Here is a 26281-nt window from a genome sequence, read left to right on the forward strand (position 1 = left end):
TTATTTATCTAATGAATTTTTTTACCCGCACCAAAAAAAAAAAAAAAAACCACGAATTAAGACCATAACAATAGTTTTACCCAAACTCTTGTTACTTTCACTTACTTTTTTCCCCTTACCGGAGATGCAAGTAATAAGCAAAGAGAAATTTTATTAAAAATCATGAAAAAAAAGAGGAGCGTGAGTTCGATTTTTGAGCGTAAGCTAACTAGTTAGAAAGTGAAAATCCACAGGGATAGCTTCATGGTCATGTCCAGTAGTCCCGTCTCCTGGCTGCTCCTCTAGTTTCATCTCGTTTGGGTGTGAGACCTCCTATGTCGTAGTAAAAAAAAAAAAGAAGGGAGGGGTGTTTCTGGTTATTCACGTAGGTATAATGAGTTATGGCAGTTAAATGTCCAATTATTATCCCTTGATTTTATTTGATCAACATCTGCTGAGTTCTCTCTCTCTCTCCTGCAAACACAACGAAGGTTTCTCTCTCTCTCTCTCTCTCTCTCTCTCTCTCTCTCTCCTGCAAACACAACGAAGGATCGACACCTCGGCCCCACTCCACGAGCCCATCGATCGATCAAACCAAATAGTTGAAGGAACAGCCCCTTCCATTATTTTACTCGTAAAGTACCCACAGAAAGGCCAATTCTTACCGTTACACCTTCCCGTCCCTTTTCACTTGCCTCCCCTTCATAACCACATAGCTTCGATTAATTGCTCGAACGAACACAATCAGAATTCTTCCCAGCCCTTCAACCATGGCAACGACGTCGGTAAATGCCTCAATCTTCATCTTCCTTTTCGTATGCCTCCACTCCATTTACTCAGCGAGTAAGTCCAATCTCCTCTTCCCTAGCTAACGCTTCTGTTTCTCAATTTCTTTCACGTTTTGTTTCTTTGAGTCGTCTTCTTTTCACTTAAATTTTCTTCTAGTTTTATGTGATTTGTTGTTCGTGTCTGTTTTGCGATTTCGTGCGTAATTTTTGTTGAATCGGAGGTTCAATTAATCAACCAGGCTGAGTAGCTGGGTGTCGGTGTTTGATTTACTGTAAGGCATAATTCTCTCACACAAGGCTTATCACGCCGGGAAAAAAAGAAAAAAAATGCCCCTGTCCGAGTGAAGCTGATTTGACTCGGACGGAATCGTGTTACGGATTGAGTATTGGTTTGTGCTAATAAGGGAAAGCTTTTACGAAAAACATGGCATCATGCCGGGAAAATGAATTTTAATCGACAAACGAAAAGAATTTTTATCGGCAACCACACCTTCTTCTTTTTTTTTTAAAAATAAACATTATACTCCGTGGTGTTCCAAAGTTCTTTAACATCACACATTTACACGGTCTTCATGACTAAATATATGAATCACACGTAAATATGTAACGGTGGAGGGCTCTAGAGGCCCTTCAGCAGTGCGGTGCCCCAAGGGCATTAATGTTGCGCACATACTCAATTATAGGAGTAAGTGTTAGGTTCTGGACACATTGTACCCCACATGCACATGAAAGCATTAATAATCTCGGGAACCACACCTTTTTATTTTTATTTTTATAAACATTGTTCTGTGGTGCTCCGAAGCCTTTTAACCTCACACATTTACGTGATCTCTATCACTAAATATATCGATCACACGTAAATGTGTTGCGTTGGAAGGTTCTAGACACCATAGAGCAGTGCGGTGCCCCCAATGGCGGACATTAATATTGCACGCATACTCAATTATAGGAGTTGAGTGTTAGGATTTGCACACACTGCACCCCCGCACACACGAAAGCATTACTAATCTCTATCCACACACATAAGTGTGTATGGAATGTACATGTATGTGAGAATTTGTGATTGAATTATTGTGTACCTAGACTTTTTTTGTTACTACTCTACAATAAAACCCATTTTTACATCTACATTTGCACCCATATTTACATAAGAGACACATAGTATACCACCAGATCATGCGATGTTCTATCACTTAGGCTCCGTTCTTTTGGTCTTAACTAAAACTTAATTTAAATTTAAAAATTGTTTTTATTTGAAATTTTTTCGCATTTGTTGGTTTTGCTCCAAATTTTTGTAGGTTATTGATTCGTCTCGACGAGAGAAATTGAAAAATTAATTTTTTTTTACTTTTATCTAAGTATTTTGAAAAATAACTATTTTTTAGCGCAAAAAGTGATTTTTCTTGCTAAAAAGTGGTTATTTCTCAAAATACTTTGATAAAAGTAAAAAAAATTTACTTCTCTGATTCCTCTCGTTGAGACGAATCAATAACTTACAAAAATTTGGTGCAAAACCAACAAATGAGAAAAAAATTCAAATAAGAACAAAATTTTGAAATTTAAGTTAAGACCAAAAGAACAGAGCCTTATGTGAGTATACGAGTACGAGATTAAATTCTTTCTATCAGCGGTGGAAACCCCACTTTTTCATCATCATTTTTTTCGGTCCTATCGTATGTTTATTGTTGATCTAATCCGTTCATCTTGTAGACCCCACATAATAGTGTGTTCATGCAAAAAATAAACTTGATCTGACATCGATAGAAGTATCAAAAATTAATTTTTGCTTTGTAAAACAGATAGTTTATCTTTATTATTATTGATAGAAATCAGATCGTTCATTTTATAAACCAAAATCTAAATTTTGATATATCTATTGACTTCCGATCAAATTTATTTTTCGCATGGCAATATTATATTGTGTGTCTTAAAATATGAACGGTTCAGATCACAACAATACACACTCAATAAGATCCATAATAAACGGTGGTAGAAAAGTGGGATTTTACCGTGGATAGAATTTATTTTCCATGAGTACATGTACGTGTAGAAGGAGGGTTGTTGTAAAATGATTAAATGCGGAAAAAATGTACTTGTCGGCATGTAATAAATTGCATTGAGCTGGCTTTGTCTCAGCGGATTTTTCTGTGGTGAAAATAATTGCCAAAAAGTCTGACATATTTGCTTTCTTAAATTAGCAACTATGAGAAATTAAAAAATTACTACTTGTATTTTGATCACAAAAGTTACTTAAATGAGTTCGGCCAAAAGATTTCACTCTTTTCAGTCCAAATTCTTCTTATTAAAATATAGAAAAAGCCTCTTTTTTAAGCCTTAAACAGCCCAGCTCATGTTATCGAAAGAAAAGTCAAAAAAAGCAAAAGAAAATTAGACAAACAGAAGGTGTAAAGCTTGACAAGGACAAGGACGTTGTTTGGCCACGTGCCTTGTGATGAGGGGCAAAATTGTAGTACGAGTCAAGCTGAGTCACTCGTGAGTCAAAAACCATCTTATCTGTGTGGGTTGGGCCATGGAACGGTGAGCTGGGTGCAACGGTATCTCAAGTATCAAAACGATACGCTACCACCGATGGGGGAATACTCTAGCGGTCGTGAAATTTTACAAATTATTTTGGAAATTTTTATTTTTAAGTGCCTCAATTACTCGTATCCGTCGTAATGATTGTGAATCGTAAACAGACCGATCTATTACAAAATCGGTTGATACGTTTGTGATTTGTCATCTCATTAGTACTCCATCCGTCCCAAAATATTTAAATTTTTTAGGAATTCCAACCATTTAAGGAATACTATGATTACAAATTAAAAGGAAATGAATTTCCTAAAATACCCGTTTTGTGAGAAATTATTGGCGTCAACAAATTCTTTGCTCAAGATTAAAAAACTTTCTAGAAGGCTCTGAAAAAGGCATGAGTTTCAAAAAGAAAAAAAGACAGGAGTTGTGCAGTTCCGTTTGAATTCTTATTTTTTTCTTTTTAAAGTTGATAGTGACTTGGAGGGAAAATGGCAAAATAGAAAATATATTGGGACAACGAAAGACAAGACGGGACCGGAGGCTCCAAAACCGTAATGAATCTAACAGTCGAGTATCGATAGTAACGGCAGTAAATCAGAAACAGACTGATACGTGACACACGTGACGGGAATCAGCTGAGGAGCATGTGATTTTCCATCGTGTCGGTACATTGAGTTGTAACGGTATCGGACTCGTCAGTAATAATTAGCAAAAAATGATCGAGTCAGCTGAGTCGGCTCAGTCGAAACCCATCTTACGACTCGTCAGTGTTGTTTTGCAGACGCACAATCTTTCATCGGCATCAACTACGGGCAAGTGGCCGACAACCTCCCACCGCCGTCGGCGACGGCGAAGCTCCTCCAGTCGACGGCGATCGAGAAAGTGAGGCTTTACGGCGCCGACCCGGCGATGATCAAGGCTCTGGCGAACACCGGGATCGGGATAGTCATCGGCGCCGGAAACGGCGATATTCCGGCGCTGGCTTCCGACCCGAATTTCGCGGGTCAGTGGGTCGGGTCGAACGTGTTGGCTTACTACCCGGCTAGCAAGATCATCGTTGTTAACGTTGGTAACGAGGTCATGACATCAGGGGATCAGAACCTCATCTCGAAAATCTTGCCCGCCATGCAGAATGTCCAAAATGCCATCAATGCAGGTCCGTATTCTTTCAATTCTTAGTCTTTTTTCCCCGATGGTTTGAGATTTACGCGCAGCTCGACTAATGCTCATTCCGTCCAGTCAAAGGTCGACCATTTAAGTCGGAACTAAGGAATTACAAAAAAACACTTTCGTCCGGCCAGATCCCAAGAATCGAACACTGATCAAACCAACCAACCTATTGGATGAACCACTGGGGCTCCAATTCTTATAGTCATGTGCAAATAAATACACAGAGTATCTATTTTTAACAGTGTTTAGGAGTACTAAAGGTAGTGTTGAAGTTGAAAGGGCAAATTTCACTGACCTCCCCTGAGGTTTCTGACACGAACAGAAACCTCCCCTGAGGTTTCTGAAATAACACTGCCCTCCCCTCCTTTACCTGAAAATACCAAGGGACCCCCCTCTCCGTTAATTGGACGTTAAAAAAGGATGGAAAAGATTATTTCTCTCTCCACCCACTACTAAAACTAAACTAAACTCCCAACCAAACAAAACCGATGTCATTGTACTATATTTTTTACAATACATATACTACCCTCACCAAACTCTTTACCCCTCTTATTTATAAAATATAAAATACAAAAATCACTACACTTTGTACCCGTTTCACTTTGAGATTTTGTCCTTATTTAAAAAGTTTCACATTTGCTAATTTTCTATCAAACTTTTTTGAATTATTCGTTCGTCTCGATAAGAGGAATTGAAAAAGTAAAAAATTAAGACTTTTACCAAATATTTTGAGAAATTCAATAATTTTATATTCGTTTGATTCCTTTCGTTGAGACAAACCAATGATCCACAAAAATTAACACAAAACTAGTAAATACAAAAAAAATTCAAATATGGACAAAAATAAAAAAGCCTAAAAATCCCACAAACAAGTCCGCATGAAAAAAATTCGAATATGAACAAAAATTAAAAAGCCTAAAAATTTCACAAACAAATTCCGTAAAAACCAAAAAACAAACTATTGGCAATGGAGGGTACGGGCTTGTTGGTGGGATTTTTAGGCTTTTTGATTTTTACAGGGTTTGTTTGTAGGATTTTTAGGCTTTTTGATTTTTGTTCATATTTGAATTTTTTTGTATTTGCAAGTTTTGCGTTAAATTTTTGTGGATCATTGGCTTATCTCAACAAGAGGAATTAAAAGAGTACAAAATTATTATTTTTACCCAAAATATTGAATTTCTCAAAATATTTGGAAAAAATCTTGATTTTTTACTTTTTCAATTCCTCTTATCAAGACGAACTAATAATTCACAAAAATTTTATAGAAGATTAACAAATGTGAATCCTTTTAAATAAGGACAAAATTTCAAAGTGAAACGGGTACAAAGTGTAGTGATGTTTGTATTTTATATTTTATAAATAAGAGGGGTAAAGAGTCTGGTGAGGGTAGTATAGGTATTGTAAAAAATATAGTACAATGACATCGGTTTTGTTTGGTTGGGAGTTTAGTTTAGTTTTAGTAGTGGGTGGAGAGAGAAATAATCTTTTCCATCCGTTTTTAAAGTCCAATTAACGGAGAGGGGGGTCCCTTGGTATTTTCAGGTAAAGGAGGGGAGGGCAGTGTTATTTCAGAAACCTCAGGGGAGGTTTCTGTTCGTGTCAGAAACCTCAGGGGAGGTCAGTGAAATTTGCCCAAGTTGAAAATATCTGCCAAATCACAGGGGAATATTATGTTAATTCGTAGTGATTTTCATTTCAAATATTATTCAAGTTGTTATCAAAATATAACCTGATGAACAAGATAGAGAAATAGAAATAGTTACCTACCAGAAAAAAGAAAGATATAGGAGTAGTGATGCAGTTTCGAGAGAGGGGAATATGTTAAATTGAGGCTATATATGATCTAAGTATTACGCTATCCATTGACAGTTGTAGACTCCAAATATTGTCAATGTCGAAATTACTTTGGCGTAGACAAATTTTAATTTTGAACCAAAAATAAATCATCCAAAAACATATATAATTGTCTTATTTGAGCAATGGTGTACGTGCAGTTGGATTTCATTCAGCATGGTGTTAATTCTACGGCCAACATTTGTTGGTTCCACAATTTTCTACGAGGAAATTTTCTTTTCCTTTTTTTGGTAAACGGAGGAAATTTTATTTTCACCGTCTACGCACTTACTTTATATCAGTGAACCAACAAATTAAGTCGTATTTTTTAATCCCCTTAATTTTATTATTTTTGTTTGTATTTGACAAGAAGACAACTGATGATGAATGAACAATGTCATATGATTCATTCCTAAGATACAGATTAATCTAATAGTAAAAAGAATTAATTGAAAACTCTTTTTTTTTTTACTCTCTACGTACATATTTTATATTGTTGAACCAATAACTTTAGTCGTAATGCTTGTAATCCCTTTATGTAGTTGTTGTATTTGACTCTAAGATAAGTGACGGATGAACGATGTCATATGATCCATTCCTAAGATTTTGACTAATAGTAAAAAGAATTAATTGAATATACATTAATTTACTGAAGCATGTGGCAGTAAGCTATTGATTCAAAATGAACTGTTAATTTTTATTTTTCGTCTTTTCAAACATATCATGCAAATTGTTCCCCATGTCTGGTAAATTCATCCATATTTCTGAACCTAATATTGCTACCTACAATGACTTTCAGCTTCCCTAGGTGGGAAGATCAAGGTCTCAACAGTCCATTCGATGGCCGTGTTGACTCAGTCTGACCCACCCTCCTCGGGGGCTTTTGACCCGAGCTTTGGTGACACAATGAAAGCGATGCTGGCATTTCAAAGATCCACCGGTTCACCTTTTATGATCAACCCATACCCTTTCTTTGCGTACCGAAGTGACCCAAGGGCTGAAACGCTGGCGTTTTGTCTTTTCCAACCCAATGCAGGACGAGTCGACTCAGGATCTGGCATCAAGTACATGAACATGTTTGATGCTCAGGTTAGTTTGATTTGGCGCAAGTCAATTATGAAATACTCCGTATTGTGCTATTCGTACTGCTTACACACCACTTTTTGGCATTCACACTTGATAAAACAAATTTGAGGTGAAGACAACAAAAAAAGGAGTATATGACCTGTTGTCAAAATCATAGTGACAAGCTAGCAATTACTCCACTCAAGTATGACATTGACTTGTTTGGCAAACAAACAAAAGTGTGAATCTGGCAACAGGCTGTGTGGACAATAATCAAAGCTTGGAATTTTCTTCCTTTGCCATGAATATGGTACTGTGGTTTTTAAGACTTCATTTTTTGAATATGGGACCATTGCAATTAGGATGTGATCCTCCTTTTACCATTGTATACAATAATATAACTACTGCTATTCAAATTCTAGTTGCTTTTACTGTATCTTCAAAGAGTTTTTTCATTTGAACATCTAACTTCAAAGATCATACCTACCTATTTGTAGAGTTCCCAAGATATTTTAATCGGATGGAATTCAGGTTGATGGACTTTAACCCTTTGATTCTTTAGACACATTGAACATTTCTTAAATTCTTTTTTGTTTCTACTGAAGATCAAATGCGTTCAATTTTCATTGTCAAGCTGTATTGGTTAACCATTACAGTAAGCCTTGTCAAATAGTAACCTTATGCTTGTACAATTACGTGGTTGGTACTTGAAACTTTTCTTACCTGAGTCCCATTGCTACAATTTCATTGGTATTGGAATTTCGTTGTGAAGGTTGATGCCATACGAGCTGCCTTAAACGCGATGGGATTCAAGGACATAGAGATAGTGGTTGCAGAAACGGGGTGGCCATACAAGGGCGATCCCAACGAAGTGGGGACCAACATCGACAATGCAAGAGCCTACAACGGGAACTTGATAAACCACCTCAGATCAATGGTTGGCACCCCATTGATGCCTGGAAAATCCGTGGATACATATATCTTTGCTCTCTATGATGAGGATTTGAAGCCTGGACCCGCCTCAGAACGGGCATTTGGACTTTTTAACCCTGATCTCTCCATGACTTATGATGTTGGTCTTTCCAAAAGTAGCCAGGTGAGAAGATTCCTAGTTTTTCCATTACTAGAGTTCAAAGTTGTCTTTTGCTAATTTCAGTTGTTGGGCATAATTAAAAATGGTTGAATTGAAATGATGCGTGTGAATACTAGGAATTTAGTTTTGATTCTAATAATTTGATGGAGCAAGTTTAATAATGATCTTGGGATGTATAAAGTTAAACATCGAAGATTAGAGACTAATGACAAATTCTAAGCCTCCCAAGTTGTTTGATAGGAAGTAGCAGAAAAAGGCATACAATTGGGTTGGCCATATTTGGATCCATGTAACTAAAAGGTGGACATGTTTAACATTGTCGGATGAGAGTTACATGTATATATGGATCAACTCAGTTAATTCATTCCACCCCTCTACATATAAAGATTATCACTGGAATTGTGGCAGTCTCTATGTATTAGTTCTTGCTACCAAGTAATTCTTTTCAGGGTAGACTAATGTGTATGAATTAATGTCATGCAAGGAATGACACATTTCACATTTGGGAATCGGGTAGTGAATTTATTGATGGGTCAACCCATTTACTACATACACCAGTCTACATACCATAAAGAAAACGACCCTTACTTTGAATGCACACTTGGCTGCACCCAACTGATTTGCTTTCTCTATTTGTGTTTAGTCTTTAGAAAGCCTCCCATTTCTGCCACTAATTAACTGACTCCATTGGTTTTCGATTTATATCAGAAAACGACTCCTACTCCAGCACCAACTCCAGCGACTCCCACAACCCCAACTACTCCAGTGACTCCCACCACGCCAACCACTCCAGCGGCTCCAGCACCAAAACAAGGAGGTTGGTGTGTTCCAAAGTCTGGTGTTTCCGATGCCCAACTGCAGGCTAATCTAGACTATGCCTGTGGCCAAGGCATCGACTGTAGTTTTATTCAACCTGGTGGCGCCTGTTTTGAACCAAACACTGTGGCGTCACATGCTGCTTTTGCAATGAATCTCTTATATCAAACTGCTGGCAGGAATCCCTGGAACTGCAATTTCTCCGAAACAGCATGTCTCACTTCCTCAAATCCTAGTAAGCTTTCTACAATCCTAGCTTCTTTTTGAATTCTTTGAAAATATAAGCGATGATAACAAGAAAAGGAGGAGGCTGGACTTCATTCCTATGTGTTGAGCTTTCTTATGTAGAGATCTTTTGGTAGTTCACTTGAGTGCAATTTCAGCAGGAAAGCTGTATTTCTGATACCATTTGTAGCTCATTACCTTGAAGTTCTATTTTAAAACACCCTAGCAATTCTTGGACACGAATATGTTGTGGTTTTATCAGGGCTTCACTATAGTGGCATTTCTGTCTTTTCATAACAGATGTAGACTTTTTTGCCCCAGCTTCTGCTTCCGCTGTGGGGCAAAAACAAACGTACGTTAGATGGTAATCTGAAGCTCTATTTTGATACTTTAACTAGGTTTTAGTTAATATTTTACCCGCAGTCTATGCTGTAACAAACAAACGCAGAAAGTTTCTTGTGGGGATAGATTTGGAATTCGGAAACAAAACTTCAATACAGAAAACTTATTCAGACATGGAATTGACACTTCTGGAATTAGGATTGCAAATTGTGGATTTTTTTGTTCCCCCAAAACCAGATCTATGTATTGAGGAACTCTGCACAAAACATTATGGTCACGTAACGTTACACTTAAAGATGATACTGAATCGTCCTGTTGAAGTTTGTAGGCAATCAGAAAAAACTTATCCTTTTGACTGCGTCCACTTTCTCCCAGGGAAAAAGGGGAGAAAAGAAGCCATGTCGTATATTTTGCCGTTCTTGTTGATCTCAATTGATTCCTTCATGCTTTGTAGGTTATAATGCTTGCAATTACCCAGGTGGGGGTACCTTAAGTGGCCGATTAGAGGCGCAGGGCAGTGGAAATAGCTCGACTTCGGGAGCACCTCCGAAGCGCCTATATTACGTTCTCACATGTATATGCGTTATTGTACATAATGTTGTTTCTATGCCTCAATTGTTGTAAAAATAATCATGTCTGGCCATTAGATAAGTCATGTCATGTTTAGTTCATTGGAGAAATAACTCCTCGCCTGGCTTTGGAGACGTTCATGTTTCCTCCTCTCTCTCGGACAACCGTAGTCATATGAGGATATATATATAGTGGCTGAAATGGCCAATGGGTCGCAACCATTGCCTGAGTTTCACTTTTCCAGGTATGTGATTTTGATTAAAAAGAAGGATACTGGATAGCTTAGTCCAAAACAGAGCTCCCAATTGGCATGGCTCTTTCTCGGTAACTTGTTTTTAGAGAATCTGGATAAAGAACTTCACTAAAGCCAGGTCACAATTGAACCAACCCATTTTTTGCAGGTTTTTTTCGCTGGGGTATCTGAACAATCTATTCTAGCCTATATGAAAGGAGAAGGAAATGGGGATCACCCATCTCCTTACATGAGATTCAAACCCGTGACCTTCATGAGGAAAAGCACGGAAAATGAGGGTGTTTGGAACAGATTTTACGCCCCGAATCTGGATTTGGTCGGAGTATAGAAGTGTTCATTTTTGGTAAACGGAGTATAGAAGTGTTCGGTAGGGGTAGGGATTCAAAGAGTGAATTCTGACAGAATGGATTCTCAAAATAAGCATATGGAGGTACAACCTGATTAGAGATTATGAATATTGTACGCCTATTCTATCTTCAACCTTTTTTTTTAAAACTATATTTACAAATCTACCCGCACTTACTGAACAATCTTATATACTAGTCAACCACCCCACCATAAAAATAAATAAATAAATAAAAACGTATTTTTCCAAGCCGGTGGCACACCTTTCATAATCTACCAAACAAGATTCTGATTATGAGCTTTTCGTAATCCAGACTCTACAATTTACAATTCAGTCTTTATAATCCACCAAAATAATATTTACCAAACATCCACAATGTAACTAGTGGCAAACATTTCTAGCGTCATCAAGGTTCTATATTCCACCAAAATAGTAAAATTTTACCAAACATCCACAATATAACTAGTGGCAAACATTTCTAGTGTCATCAAGGTTCGGGGTTGTTCGGCTAAATAAGCCAAATGGATTAATTTTTTGTCCTTATTCAAAAAAAATTCGCATTTTTTAGTTTTTCATCAACTTTTTTTGGATTATTGTTTCGTTATGATAGAAATATTAAAAAGTACAAAATTATTAACGAAATCCAAATTATTTTGAATAAAGACGAAAAAATTGGCTTATTGGCTTATTTTTGTCTTTATTTAAAAAATTTAGGTTTTGATCGTAATTTTTTACTTATTAGATTCTTCTTGTCAAAAAGAATCAATAATCCACAAAAAGTTAACAAAAAACTAACAAATGCTGAAAAAATTTGAATAAAGACAAAAAAAAAAAAAAAACCATTTGGCTTTTTTTACCAACAACCCCGAATGTCTCATTATTTGCGCCTTTTTTTTTTCGCGTGGAAAAATTTAGCAAGAGTGAAGAAAAAGCTTGTGGTACACTAACAAATCTGGTAAATTTATTTGAATTATCTCGAAAATCACGTAATTTTGTGACGACCCACGTCCGTGAACAAGCTCCTATATCCGGTGTAGCCTCTCTCCAGTCCCATTCAATTTCAGCTTTTTTGTGAGTCGTTACCAAGCCCACAACAATAGTTGAAACAGTTCACTTTTTAGAGCTCATCAAGAAACATCGCCCCCGTCGAAAACCACATTAATCGAATAATATCCTTTGATAGGATTTTTAAATGCATTAAGTTTCAGATAAGTATTCTGAAGGGATTGCAATCTTGTGTTACACATTGTTTTTTTTTTTTTTTATACAAGATTAATGCACTTTGAAATTACATCATACGGTATCCAATTGACTTGATTGTTGATGCTTTCATCGATCTCTAACAAGTGAACGGTTCCGATCATTCTCGGGCCCCACAAAAGGCAAAAACTGGGCAGGACTGGAGGGAGACTACACTTGAATGGGAGCTCAGTCCCACAATCATTTGGTTCAACACATTCATAACTACTAGTACCACAAAGGTCCAGAATTTTGTTCATTTGGATTTTAATGGGGTCTACTACTGAGATTAAACCTGAGTTCTTATATTTAAAGTCCAGGATTACAAACAAACATCCGTTGTCGTCCAGCGGTTAGGATATCTGGCTTTCACCCAGGAGACCCGGGTTCGATTCCCGGCAACGGAATTATCCCTTTTGTATTTTTCATGTCTTCAGTCTCTATTTGCGATCCAATCAAGTCTCGACCAAACTAAATAAATCGGAATATGAGTTGTTAACTTAAACAATAATACATATAGTTTTCACAGCTAATTTGGGTCGCTATAGGTTCATTTAAGTACCCGAATCGAATTCGAGCAAGTTTTTACTGGGTCGAGCCCCGAACAGTTTACGAACGATTTGGTTCATTTCCAGCCCTATCAGTGGGTACCTACGGATATCAAGTAAAAATAAACCCTTACCCTCCATACTCCACCAAACTCAATTATTTTGGCTCCCTCCTAGACCCACAAGAAAGATTCAAACCATTCATCTCTTAGCTCTCGCATTTCTGAACATGTGTATGACCCAGTATGATAGAACAACTTGGTTGGAAAATGGTAGATATATGAAAAATATCATTTATAGTGGACAATAATACGGTTTTGAGTTTAAGTCGTTAACTTTAAACGATTGGTCGTATTGCTAACGATTTTCAGGCCTCATTTGGCTTTAAAAGTGGAACAGTAACTTCTTTTTTTGTCTTTATTCCAAATTTTTTTTGCATTTGTTAGTTTTGCGTCAAACTTTTGTGACTTATTGATTCGTCTCGGCGAGAGGAATTAGGAAAGTAAAAAATTTTGATTGAAACTCAATTTTTTTCAAAAAGACAAGAATAAGTAAAAAAAAGCTGACTTATTGACTTATTTGTCTTTATTCAAAAAATTATGAATTTCGATCAAAATTTTTTACTTTTCCGATTCCTCTCATCAAGATGAATTAATAAATCACAGAAATTTGACGTTAAACAAATAAATGCAAAAAAAATTGAATAAGGACAAAAAAAATAAGTCATTCAATTTTTTAATCCAAACTCATCCTCAATTCAGAAGATTTTACTCACACATTTCTATAAAATGCAAAAGCCACAGGATGAACAGTTTGAAACTTTTTTATGAGCTTGAAATGGAGCCAAAATAGTCGAGTTTGGTTGGGTATGGAGATTTACTAATAGGTATGGAGGGGAGCTTAACCCGTTCATGAAAGGGAAGGTTTCCACATTTCGGGTTGTTTGATCTAATAAGTCAAATGGCTTTTTATTTTTTGTTCTTATTTAATTTTTTTCTGCATTTGTTAGTTTTTCTTAAATTTTTTTAAGGATTATTGCTTTGTCATGAAAAATTGAATCTAAAAAGTAAAATTTTTTGATCGAAACCTATTTTGTTTTAATAAAGAAAAAAATAAGCCAATAAGTCAATTTTTTCCATCTTTAATTATTCACAAAAAATTAGATTTCGATCGTAACTTTTTGCTACTTTTTAAATTTCTCCGATCACGATGAAGCAATAATCCACCAAAAATTAAGGAAAAACCAACAAATGCGAATTTTTTTGAATGAATTAAAAAAAATATTTGACTTATTAAGCCAAACATTTATTTTTTCATGTACTTATATCAGATTACATTACTTTATTTTTATTTTTACATGTACTTTTTACTTTATTTTTTCATGTACTTTATTTTTCCATGTACTTTTATTCGGCCAACCAACCAGCAATAATAGATTCTGAAGAGTTCATCGATCCTGGATCCACTCATGAGGAATAAAAGCTTATCATTATATTAGGAGAGTATGGGATTCGTTGCATCGGAATCATTGGTTTGAATAAAAGCTTCTCTATATTCAAAAAAAAATAAAAATAAAAAATAAAAGCTTCTCTTGCTCCTGGTGTAATATTGACCTTTTTGCAATCATTTGGTAGGCTCACATTTTTAAAGGAGGAAGGAAAGGAAAAAAATTGCATCCCATGAGTTAGCATTGTGCTATGGGTACCGATGGAATGATGTACATACGGCGTAAATCGTCGTGCAGAGTAACATTACGGATCTCATATAAATAAATCGATCCGTTGGCAAATTTTAAAACTTTTTTAAAGTAATCTTGTAAAAAGTCAGCTCAATTGAATGTGTGTAAGTACTTGATCCAATCTTTTAACTTTTCATTCAAAATTTATGGTTATTGACCTTTTTTGCAATCATTTGGTAGGCATACACAAAAACACAAACTATTTCACCGTAAGTGTGAGACACATCCACAAACTACTCTGTGTATTTGTGTTTGTAGTTATAGAGTTATTGAAAATATTATATTGGCCCCCATAAAAACAACCAACCCTTTTACAGTCACCTACTGGGGGTTAACGATCCTGCACCGACGATAATGCGGGACCAACTACAATATATGTAGATGCTCAATTTAATTTTTTTATTTTTTTCATTCAGATTTCATCCTTTCGAATTTTCCGCACACCTATAGTGATCCTCATGTCGCCGTTGGTGGAAGATCCCAGTCAGCCGCCATGGAACTTTGAACTTTCGTAAAACAAACAAAAATCACCACCACCTACTAACTACTATGCATTCCATTACAAAAGGTCGGTTTTCTTCTTTGTCTCTTTAAAAATAGGACCACCTTTCCAACCTTAAAATAGTCGCCACACTTTTTTTTCGCATTCTCTTCGTTTTGTCTTGGGTTTATATCTTAATTTGGGCGGTGGGAGGGGAGGGACGGATTCTTACCTTCAGAATTTGGTTTCCCTTTCGCTTTCTCCACCAAAACTGCTAGGGGTGTGCAAAAAACCAGCTCTCCCGCCGACCCGACTCGACGGGTTTCGGGCGGATACGGATTCCATTTCTGTTAAAAACCAGATTTCTATTCGGGATGCTGTGTTTCTTACCCGACCCGTCCCGACCAATTCATGAAAATTAGTATTGGGTTTTAGTCGGACCCGACCCGACCAATCGGTTAGCAGACGGTTTCTATCCCTATTCGGTTCGGTTTGCGGGTTTGAAAATGTTGATACCCAACATGGCGGGTCGGGTTCGGGGTCAAACCCGACCTGTGCACACCCCTATTGCTAGCCAGTCGCCGCAGTAACGCTTCTATGTTTGCAATTGCGTGGTCGCTGGTGGCTTTTTGGGTCACCAGCTTGGAAGCTTGATCGGTAAGAGGCTAGACAAGAGAAGTACTGCTCAATGGAGGGAAGTTTATCTTTTGTTTTACTAATTTTTGTCCGGATTTAGTTTGGTGATTTGTTGGTCCTGTACTTGGTATTAGTTTTATTTTCTGCGAATTTAATCTCGCTAGGCGAGCTTGAATAAGAGTTACATGTACTGTGCTTTGATTGCCCTCTCTAGTAGGCCCATTTGCCTCCATATGGTTCTTCTCTGTTGTCTAGGCTTTCGCCTCATGGAATATTTTTTTTATTCGATTTTCACCTAAGGTTGAATACAACTTTCCATAATTGCCAAAAAAAAATTCTATGCATTACACGTCAGATCTTGTGGTCCTGGCGGCGTCTCCAGTCAAAACGCCACCACTTCCAATCTGAGATTAAAACGGTTCAGAAAACCTCCCCGTCCCCACCCCCACCCCCACCCCCACTCCCTTCCGTCTCTCTCTCTCTCTCTCTCTCTCTCTCTCTCTCTCCTCACTGTCCAATTCTCTCTCCTCGGAACCCTAATCTCACTTGAAGCTAACATAACCCAATTTCACTCCCTGCAGTTTCTGATTTCCTATCCGAATTGAGACTAGGGCTCAAATCAAGCTCATGACCAACCTTTAATGGCCTTTACTCACTAGAATTCTCGAACCATGTCCGTTGCAGAACTCAAAGAGCGCCACGTGGCCGCCACAGAGACTGTGAACTCTCTCCGAGAGCGTTTGAAGCACAAGCGCCTCCTTCTCCTCGACACCGATGGTTCAATCTCTCTCCTCCTCTCTCTCTCTCTCTCTCTCTAATATGTTTTTCTCATTTTCCTATATGTTTTTTTTTTTTTTGGTGTGTTTCTGTTTTTTCTTTTGTATGTTCATTTCATGTGTTAGGTTTTGTGTTTGCAGTGGCGGGATATGCAAGATCGCAAGGGAAGTCTCCGATAACGTTCGGCCCGACGGATCTAGTTTGTTGCAGGACGTTGCAGGGGCATACTGGGAAGGTTAGGGTTTTGACATTTTCAGAATGTATAAGTAAAAGTTTTGTTCATGTAATATTGTAGTGGACTACATTATACTGTAGGAATTGTTTGGCTCTGTTTATTGTTTTTTGGAAATATCCAAGATTTAGCCCTTTCAGCCCAAGCACTTTTAGCTGGGCTGAAGCTAAATTTTGGATATTTTCAAAAAAATTTGGGTAGAAGTCATAATTTTTTCCTTTCCCGATTCCTCTCGTCGAGACGAACCAATAATCCACGAAAGTTTGTTAGTTTGAATAAGAACAAATGCAAAAAAAAGCCCCAGGCTTTTATTTTTTGGAAACTAGGCTTTAGTAGGAGTGTAGGCCTTTTCGCTCTCGCTCTCAATTGTCGTCGATGCTCTCGCTCTCATTTATCGTTCTATGCTCCGCTCTCAATCCTTGCTCTTGCTAAGTTTTGGTACTTTGGGTAGTTTTGGAAAGAAGCTTTCACTGTGTGACTTAGAAAGTGAATATTTTGGGTCTTTCTTAATTGTGCTTTGAACATTTTTTCGCCGCCTATTTGCAGAAATGGTTGGCAATGCCTTGATCGTAACCAGAAGAAAGTTAACTTTGGACTTACTCGGATAATTCTTTAGTAGGACTCTTCGCTCCTGCTTTGAATTCTTGCTTCGCTGATACGCTCTGAATCGTCACTCTTGCTAAGTTTTGGTAGTTTTGGAAAGGCGCTTTCACTCACGCACACACACGTGCATTGTGTGACTTGGAAAGTGAATAATTTGGGCCTTTCTTACTTGTGTTTTGAACAATTTTTTGCCCTTATTTGTTGAAATGGTTGGTATTAGTAATGCCTTGATTGTAAGCAGAAGAAAGTAAACTTTGGAAGGTTGTAAGTTAACTTCAGCTTGTGCTGAAGTGAGGCTATGCAATCTGACTGACTATCGGGAATCTTTTCCTCTTCGACTTCACCTTATATGCCAGCAGTTTTATTGTATACCCGATGCCCTAACTGTAGGTGATAGGGTTTCCCAGCCTCACCCAAACCATGTCCACCCAGATAGGACTCTCCAAGGCGTAGCAATCTCCTTGGTCTGCAGTTCCGTCTTAGGAGCCACAACTGCAGATTCAGTCATTGGCGGAGCTTGGAATCAAGTTGGGTAAATCGGAACTAACTTTTCCTACGTTTAGAACATTCGCTGATAGCGGCGTCAGAATTTGTAGACCTATAACATTGCATTGCGGACATAAGTTGAATCTTGATGTGGTTTACTGGTTTGGAATTTGGATACCCAGATATATATCAGGAACACTCATTACAAGTAGCCTTAAGTCTTTTAACTGGATGGGAATGTTGGCTTTATAAGTGCCCCGTAGAATTTTAGTTTTGTTATCTTATTATCCTTGAAAGAATCCTTGTCTAACATGACAATGTTATATCGGGCATAATTTTATGGCCTTTATAATGCTAAGATTAGCCATTATTGGACTAGATGTTTCCAAAGAGTGTAATAGGATAATGGTACATTAAGCTTATCTGAAAGTTACTCTTTCTTCATACGTTACGGCTTGCAAGATAGCCCTGGTATAATATCATGTCGAGAAAACCTGACCATTCAGGAACATGTTGAAGGTCTTACGACATTTCTTTAAGGCTGATAGACTAGTTTGAATGACTTTCTATTATCTACTTGACGTTTCGTTTGTACTTTGAGGCTGATAGCCTAGCATCAATGGCCAAACGTGTCTGTTAGCTACTTGAGGTTTTATTTGAAAGATATTAAGGTCATTAGACATGTGGTCCCTATCCCTTTTTTGTACGTATATTGCTGGAGGATATTAATGTCACAAGACATTTAACATTTCGCAGGTTTATTCACTAGATTGGACTCCTGAAAAGAATCGCATTGTCAGTGCATCTCAAGATGGGAGGCTAATTGTATGGAATGGTCTCACAAGCCAGAAAACTCATGCCATAAAGCTACCTTGTGCATGGGTCATGACGTGTGCCTTCTCTCCTACTGGGCAGACTGTTGCTTGTGGTGGCCTTGATAGTGTATGCTCCATCTTCAACCTGAATTCGCCCACCGACAAGGATGGGAATCTACCTGTGTCAAAAATGCTTAGTGGGCACAAGGGTTACGTTTCCTGTTGTCAGTATGTTCCAGATGAAGATACTCATCTCATAACAAGTTCTGGTGACCAGACATGCGTTTTATGGGATATAACTACTGGCCTCCGAACTTCAGTTTTTGGAGGTGAATTCCAATCTGGACACACTGCTGATGTACTGAGGTACTTTAATGAATTCCAAATTCATGGTGACCTAGTTTTATTTTTTATTCCTTTTTCATGATAGAAACACACTCTCTGAAACCTTTTATTTGTATTTGCTCATGGTTTTAGGACCTGCATAGATAGTCAAGTTGCTCTTAGAATCTAATATGTTCTTACTAAAATCCAGTAAAAAAGGGTGAATATTCAATTGTCTACAAGGCAGATATATATATTTTTCATCTCGTCTATCAGGCAGATTGACAGCATATATTGCAATCTGTTGTCTGCGTGCCTTCCATTGTTGGCCTATCAAATTCTCATAGTCAGATATTATGAAATCCTCAAAAACTTGGTTGCTTATAAAACGTATCCTAACCATACAGTCTACGGCTATGTTAATAACATTTCCACTGCTTGTGGCCCACAAATACTCTGCCGCTACTATGCTAATGAGCTTTGTCGAGTTATATATCAATTATGAGAGATCATAAGCAGATAATAATATTTGGTTGCATGTGCATATCTTGCCTGAGAGTAGAGCCAGGGCTCTGGCAACAAATAGCATCTTATCTATTTCGAATTACCGAAAAACAAAAAGAATAACATCTTATAACTGCAGAAGTTTCTGTTTGGTTTTGATGATTCGAATGCTATTTCTATTCTTACTCCTCAATCATAACTCTCAAGTACCATCTTGGATTGTGTTGTCCTGGAATTTTGGAGAAAAAGGGTTTCATAATAATGAATCATGTCCTATTCTTTCAGCGTCTCAGTCAATGGATCGAACTCAAAACAGTTTGTATCTGGTTCTTGTGATGCAACTGCCCGATTGTGGGACACTCGCGTTGCCAGTCGAGCAGTCCGGACATTTCATGGTCATGAGGGAGATGTTAATGCCGTGAAGTTCTTTCCTGATGGAAATAGATTTGGAACTGGTTCAGATGATGGAACTTGCAGGTTATTTGACATTAGGACAGGGCACCAGCTCCAAGTATACTATCAGCAGCATGGAGACAATGATGTCCCCCCTGTGACTTCCATTGCTTTCTCCATATCAGGAAGGCTTCTCTTTGCTGGGTACTCAAATGGTGATTGCTATGTATGGGACACGTTACTTGCAAAGGTACATAGTTTCTCCGTCTTAGGGACAATCCTAGTGCGTTCACTTTTGTCACCAGTGTATCAGTGTACTTAGAGAAATATGGAGTACAGGAGTAGTTATTTGTTTTCAGTGTGCGGGTTATGGTTTGAACTTTGTAGCATAAATGCTATAGCAAAATTTAATAGTTATTGGTTTTCTGGTTTATTTAAGTGAGCGAGTTATGGTTTGTGGCATAAATGCTATTTTGAGGTCCCACTTATGCTGGTTTCCCTTCCAGAAGATAAGACAGTTTGCTAGCCTACTAGATACTACCTCCATATTGTTTAAAAAAGAAAGAAAGAAAGAAAGACTTACCTGTTATCGCTTTCGCTCTGGATTAAAAATTAAAAATTTGTCTGGAGAACAGGTGCTTGGTATGGGGTGTCGTTATGGTAAAATTAGAGTTACTAATGAGTGGAAGAGAAGTCTGTCTTTGTTTTTATTTTTGGCTAGTCATTTTGGCCTTCTAGATGTGTGTATTTTACGTATCCAAAAAATAAACAGAAACAACTGCGAGCCTCGCATTTCCTAATTTATTGTCCCCCATGCCCCACCTTTGTTTCCCTTGTTTATGGTGCATGTTCATAAGTGGTGTTTTTTAACTTGGTTTTTTTAGGTGGTTTTGAACTTGGGATCTCTACAAAACTCACATGAGGGTCGGATCAGTTGTTTGGGTTTGTCAGCTGATGGGAGTGCCTTATGTACAGGAAGTTGGGATACAAACCTGAAGGTGAGTCCAATTCCGACACTGGGTATATCGTTTCGCCTTATATTGCATAGGATTGGAAGTTAACTATTCACCAATACAATTAATACTGCATTTCCAGACTACATTTACATACAAGTTATACCTTTATGATACTGCATTTAAATTCATACAAGTTACAAATACAATTACTTTTCAGACTACATTTCCGTCGTTGCTTTAATACTGCATTTCTGACAAATTTTTACCATACCTATATAATGACAAGTCATGCAAATCCAGCAGTTATCTACACGAGTAAGTCTACTAACAAAATCATATGTACAATATTTTGTACTTCATGTCGACGTGTTATTGCATGATTGCAATATAGTTATCCACCCAGTTGCCAATGGTGCAGTGACATATCGATTTGTGCGAATTGTTGTGCTAGTAGACTCACTCTATCTACAGAGGTAGAATAGAAAATGTATGTAATTCTTCGTTTATATTTCCCGTACTCCTTGTTCATTTCATACAAGGTAAATTTAGACCCTTTTTGGTTTCTTGTTTTAACCCCTCTTAATGTCCTTCACCTCTTGTGTGGCTGCAGATTTGGGCTTTTGGTGGGCATAGAAGAGTGATCTGAGTAGTTGGCATCTAAATGCGTATGGCTGTTGTCTGACCTTGTTTAAGTTTTAAAATCCGTCCTCCACCCCGTCCCTCTTCCCCCACCCCCCCACACCCCACCCCCCCCCTCTTGTAAAAGCCTTTGAATCTATTTAGGTACTCTGTTTTGGGAATTCGTAATCTTGTACTGTTTATTCTTGAAATGCTATTTTGGACAGGGAAAAAGGAGTGTAGTCTTGGAGGCGGTAAATCGAAGAAGCCATTTGTTTGCTTTTAGGCTCTTTCAATTAGCGTAGTGGGCCGAACCCAGTTTGACTGGCAGCCCAGAAAAAGTAGAGGCAAGTTTGGGCCGAATCTGTGTGGGCCGAGCTGACGGTCCACCACTCCTTGGGGCCCAATTCTTTATTGTTCGAAGACTTTTACTGGGAATGAAAGTAACTAAGTTTGTTCTGATGCCTATGGCGTCGGGGCGGACCGAAGGAAGTAATAAATTTACAACCACACCCAAATGTACACCCATTTACACGACCATGTGTGTAAATGGGTGTGATTGTAGCATTTTTGCCGAAGGAAGACCCCACTTGATTGGGTGACTCACCAGGCTGTGACTAGGGTCGTTTACGAGGATGTGTGTGGCCGCGTTCACCGATCGTCATCCATGACGTCAGTAGCCAAAGCTATTACCTGAGACGTCAGGCACTCGTGCCTAGCACAAAAGACTTGGAGAGCGAGGACCAACCGTCTATAAAGTCCCAGTGATAAATATGTAAATCCTTGGGTGGCCAAATTCGTTCTTACATCTCAAATCTTACTGTACTCTTTTCCCCCTCTTCAAGGATTACTCACTCTCCTCTTCTTCAACGATTAACTCAGGCAGAGTACCCTCTGGGTGGCACTAACGGTTATTCTTTTTGTAGGTCAGCTCAGGGAGAGGGAGGGACGGTTGGAGTTATCCATTCGGCTATTCAAAATAACCACACCACAATTAATCTTAAAATTCCCGAAATTCTTGTCAAAACAAACAAACAAATATAAAGAAACATAAGGAAAATGATTATAATTCCACTGTCCTTGTATATAAAATGTAGGAGTAATTATTTATTTATTGATTTATTTTTGGTCTCACCCTATCCTTTTTAAGCCCATACCAACATCATAACGACCACAAATACTCACCTCATCTAGTTAGTTACCTTTCCCGCCGTAAACACCAAAATGCTCCTCCTCTCCCTCCCCAACCACCCCAACCCTACAACAATCTGCTCTCTCTCTCCTCCCACCAACACTCCACAGTCCCACCACCACCACTCTCTCTCTCCTCCGCAGCACCTCCTCCGGTTCCGTATCTCCCACCGCGAAAACCTCCGCTACCTCCAAACCCTCAAAATACTCAACCCCGAAACCAAGTCCCTAATCTCCCCTCCCCCAGAAACCTTAACCCAGATCCTGTCCACCGTAGATCTCCTCAAATCCAAGGGCTTCTCCGACCCCGACTTCCCCCGCCTCGCCTTCCTCTGCCCCGACCTCTTCTCCCCCTCCCGGCTCCCCCACTCCCAGATCGAATCCGTCTTCGCTTTCCTGGCCGCGGATCTATCCGCCTCGATCGAAGAATCCCACGGGCTAATCCTCAAGTGCCCCCAGATCCTGAATTCCAACGTCGAATTCTGCTTGAGACCGACGGTTTCGTATCTCCGAGAACTTGGCCTGAAGAAGCTAAATGCGCCGAGTTCTCTGAACGCGCACCTGCTGAACACGCGCATCGACAAGCTCGAAGAGAGGGTTGGGTTTCTGATGAGCGTAGGACTTACGCGGGACGAATCGGCTACGGTTTGCGCACGATTCCCGGCAATTTTCGGGTATAGCGTGGAGAATAATTTGAGGCCCAAGTTTGAGTATTTGGTGAGGGAGATGAAGAGGGATGGGGTTGAAGAAGTGAAGGGGCTTCCCCAGTATTTTGGGTATAGCTTGGAGAAGAGGATTGTGCCTAGGCATTTGCATTTGAAACGGAGGGACGTTGTGGTTCCTTTGAAGAAAATGTTGTGGTGGGGTGATGAGAAGTTTTATGCTAAGTGGAAGTGAGATTGGTATTTGTATATTTCCTTTAATTTTTCTACTTCCTTTTTGTTGGTCTATATATTTTTTGGGTGGTTCAAAATAAAAAATAAAAAAATCCGGGGGAAAATGGTAGTAGTATGTTTGCTAGATTACGCTGTTGTTTTATCAAGTCGAACCCAGAACTTCACAACGCAATGGTAAAGGTAACGGGCTTGTCCGCTAGAGCGATGACACCGGATATATATGTTAGTCCCCGTAGATATTTTGTGAGCAAGTTATGTTTGTTTCAGATTCAGACTCTTTCCTGCTGTCCAAAATTTGGACGGGAGAGAATCTGATCCCTTCTTCCATTCCATCACAGACGTTTGGAATGTGCTAAACTTGCAAATTGGTTGGTTTTGCTTAAACTGCTGACAAGAAACATCTAGCCGCTCTTTACTTGTTTGTCTTTCTTAAAAGAGACATGACATGGTTAATTACCTCATGTTGGCGAATTCATATGCACAGTGCCGGCCCCGATATTTGGGTTGCCCTAGTCCAAACTTATGCTTTGTTGCCCACTTACTATTAAATCACATACAAAATATAAAAAAACATACAAGTTCAAAAAAAATTCAAAATTACATTGTTCTATTAGCTTGAATAACATCAAAATGTTAACCTTGGTTATAGTGCTTTATGTTTAGCATGATCTGATTCAAAGAAAACAACTTCCCTTGCATTTTTTGAAGCAAAATTTTAATTGAGTCCTTGTATATTACTTATTCAAGAATTCGGGGCCTGTTCCGCCTACTTTTTTTTGTGGCTTTTTAGACTTTTTAATTGATATATGCTGGGAGAATGGCCTGTCCCAAAAAGTATAAAAAGTTTTAAAAAAAAAGCGCGCCAAAAATGCTCTTAGTGGAACGGCGCCTCATTTTCAATTGAGATCATAGTCAATCTTTGTTGTGAAATGGTAGTTCGAACTTAAAAATAAAAATTGTGTCAGCTTGCTTAATTTATTTCAATTGTTTAATCAAATGTAAGAACATATCACTTATACATCACTCTTGTGTTTGTTAAATCGAAAATTTCCATCAAAGTAATTTATTTTCGGCAATATTGTGGATTGAGAGGAAAATAAAATTAAAAGAGGTAGAAAAAAAATGGAGAAAAAAAGATAATTTTCATATTATTGTGAATCGGAAAGAAAACAAAAAAAAGTAACCAAGGAAATAGAGGATGGAGGGCCACCTGGGAATCGAACTCGCCGCTCCCAAAGCTTACACAACTTGTAGAGACCAGCAAAACCACGCATCTGCCGCGCACTAGTATAGGAAACACTTTTTTATTTATATCTAACTTTATTTTTTTTTGGGTTGCCCCAGCCCGGGGTTGCCCAAGCCCGAAGGCTTGCAGGGCTTACCTCGGGGCCGGCCCTGCATATGCACCATGATACAATAGTTTCGAACAAGAAATGCTTCACCATATGGTGGGTATTTTTACCACGGGTTGGTACAACGGTATATATACACATAGCAACCAAGGCCTCAAGAGTATTTAGTTTGGAGTTCGACTCTCACTTGTGTGCTGCCAATCCAATATGAGGCTTGGATTTTGTTTGCTTCATGTCTGTGATTTTTATATTCCCCGTCGATAGAGTGACACGTGGTATAAATAAGAGAGTACTATTGGAAAATTAATGGGACTTATGATTGGATTAATTAATTTGATTATTATTAAGCCATAATAATGTTTAACAGATTAATTAAATATAAAGTTCATTTCTTCTGTCGATTGATTGCTATTGGTCGTTGTCTTTGACGATTAAATTACAGGTGGCAAAAGAGAGTGTTTCCAGTTGTCCTATGATTAGGGGAGTAGTTATGCAACGTGTTTTCATGCTTTTTCATGGCAGTTATCTGTATGATTTCTCTATGGAAGTTATTTACAGAGGCGTGAAAGGAAACCGTCATCCTGAATTGGGGGGAAGATTCAAATTCAAACTTAGGAGGGGCTATTTATGCTTGAGATCGTGACAGTTTTCAGAACAACGACAAACAACGCCAACAGGCCAAGAAACCAAACTCCACTTTTTACACCCTACATTCCAGCAAAGTCACGAAATAGTTTCCCGTCGATTGGATAGAAATCAGAAAATTGGTAACAAACTTCAATTGAATCTTCGCTAGTAGTTAGTGAGATTAATCCCTGATTGATCGATCAGTCCTGTTGAACCGGTTACTGAGTAATCGAAAAGAACATTTGGGAAGTTGCCTTTTTAATTAAGAGAGATAGGACATTTGACTAGCAAACAAGATAAGATTAATTTGGTATTCGCGAACAAATTCCAAGCTACTATTTAAAGTAAGAAGCATCAGGATGTAAGCTTATTGTAGATTTTGGTTTATGCTTTACTCGTGTAACATAAGGATGTAAACTGCTCATCCCGTAGGATTCTACGGGATGAAGAATATTTTCGTGAAAAACCAACTTGATTACATATCATTACACACGGGAAAGAGTAGTTAAAATTGACGGTTAATGGGGATGCCGACACGCGCATTATCTATTTGAAACAATTCGTTTATGTGCCAATTGATATCGTTTTTGAAAATATTCATCTCTGCGGGATCTAAGATATAAGCGGTTGGGATAATCATGGTAGGCATTGGGTTCGTTGAAGAAAGAAATCTTTGTGAAGTGTGAAAAGTCAGCTGGCTCAGCTCAGCTCATCCCCTTCGTTTACGCCCAGAAACCTCATCTATCCAGAAAGGAAATTGTCCGTGTTAATGTACTTACAAAAATTGGAATATACTAATACAAGTAAAATACCAATATAAGTAGGAAAAATACCAATTCTTGGTCTCTCC

At 38.3% G+C, this 26281-nt stretch overlaps 3 protein-coding genes and 1 non-coding gene across 5 annotated transcripts; all 4 read left to right on the forward strand.

Moving 5' to 3' along the window:
- The first annotated feature begins 417 nt into the window (after positions 1-417).
- Positions 418-10645, forward strand: LOC131326487 (glucan endo-1,3-beta-D-glucosidase-like). Of its 2 annotated transcripts, XM_058359282.1 has the most exons (7): positions 429-822; positions 4084-4458; positions 7105-7394; positions 8143-8466; positions 9172-9280; positions 9459-9514; positions 10301-10645. In XM_058359282.1, exons 1-7 carry the CDS (start codon positions 750-752, stop codon positions 10337-10339), a joined length of 1266 nt encoding a protein of 421 aa, XP_058215265.1. In that variant the 5' UTR covers positions 429-749; the 3' UTR covers positions 10340-10645. The 2 variants fall into 2 exon arrangements, with proteins under 2 accessions (XP_058215264.1, XP_058215265.1); XM_058359281.1 differs by having other exon boundaries at positions 418-822; positions 9172-9514.
- A 1944-nt stretch (positions 10646-12589) lies between these two features.
- On the forward strand, positions 12590-12661 carry TRNAE-UUC (transfer RNA glutamic acid (anticodon UUC)). Its single transcript has one exon. It is a non-coding gene; the product is annotated as a tRNA-Glu (tRNA).
- A 3408-nt stretch (positions 12662-16069) lies between these two features.
- LOC131326488 (guanine nucleotide-binding protein subunit beta-2) lies at positions 16070-21650 on the forward strand. The gene is made up of 6 exons (XM_058359283.1): positions 16070-16434; positions 16575-16669; positions 18512-18936; positions 19684-20041; positions 20676-20789; positions 21358-21650. Exons 1-6 carry the CDS (start codon positions 16329-16331, stop codon positions 21391-21393), a joined length of 1134 nt encoding a protein of 377 aa, XP_058215266.1. The 5' UTR covers positions 16070-16328; the 3' UTR covers positions 21394-21650.
- A 486-nt stretch (positions 21651-22136) lies between these two features.
- On the forward strand, positions 22137-23506 carry LOC131326489 (transcription termination factor MTEF1, chloroplastic). Its single transcript, XM_058359284.1, has one exon. It carries the CDS (start codon positions 22590-22592, stop codon positions 23451-23453), a length of 864 nt encoding a protein of 287 aa, XP_058215267.1. The 5' UTR covers positions 22137-22589; the 3' UTR covers positions 23454-23506.
- The last annotated feature ends 2775 nt before the right edge of the window (positions 23507-26281 follow it).

This window comes from Rhododendron vialii, chromosome 5a (genome assembly GCF_030253575.1).
Source record: "Rhododendron vialii isolate Sample 1 chromosome 5a, ASM3025357v1".
NCBI lineage: Eukaryota > Viridiplantae > Streptophyta > Magnoliopsida > Ericales > Ericaceae > Rhododendron > Rhododendron vialii.

Excerpts from the sequence above, each read along its gene's own strand:
- LOC131326487 (XM_058359281.1), top strand. The coding sequence starts at position 750 with ATGGCAACGACGTCGGTAAATGCCTCAATCTTCATCTTCCTTTTCGTA. Across the intron at positions 823-4,083 it reads CCACTCCATTTACTCAGCGA|ACGCACAATCTTTCATCGGC; the intron begins GTAAGTCCAATC and ends GTTGTTTTGCAG. Across the intron at positions 8,467-9,171 it reads GTCTTTCCAAAAGTAGCCAG|AAAACGACTCCTACTCCAGC; the intron begins GTGAGAAGATTC and ends GATTTATATCAG.
- LOC131326488 (XM_058359283.1), top strand. The coding sequence starts at position 16,329 with ATGTCCGTTGCAGAACTCAAAGAGCGCCACGTGGCCGCCACAGAGACT. Across the intron at positions 18,937-19,683 it reads CACACTGCTGATGTACTGAG|CGTCTCAGTCAATGGATCGA; the intron begins GTACTTTAATGA and ends CTATTCTTTCAG. Across the intron at positions 20,042-20,675 it reads GGGACACGTTACTTGCAAAG|GTGGTTTTGAACTTGGGATC; the intron begins GTACATAGTTTC and ends TGGTTTTTTTAG.
- LOC131326489 (XM_058359284.1), top strand. The coding sequence starts at position 22,590 with ATGCTCCTCCTCTCCCTCCCCAACCACCCCAACCCTACAACAATCTGC.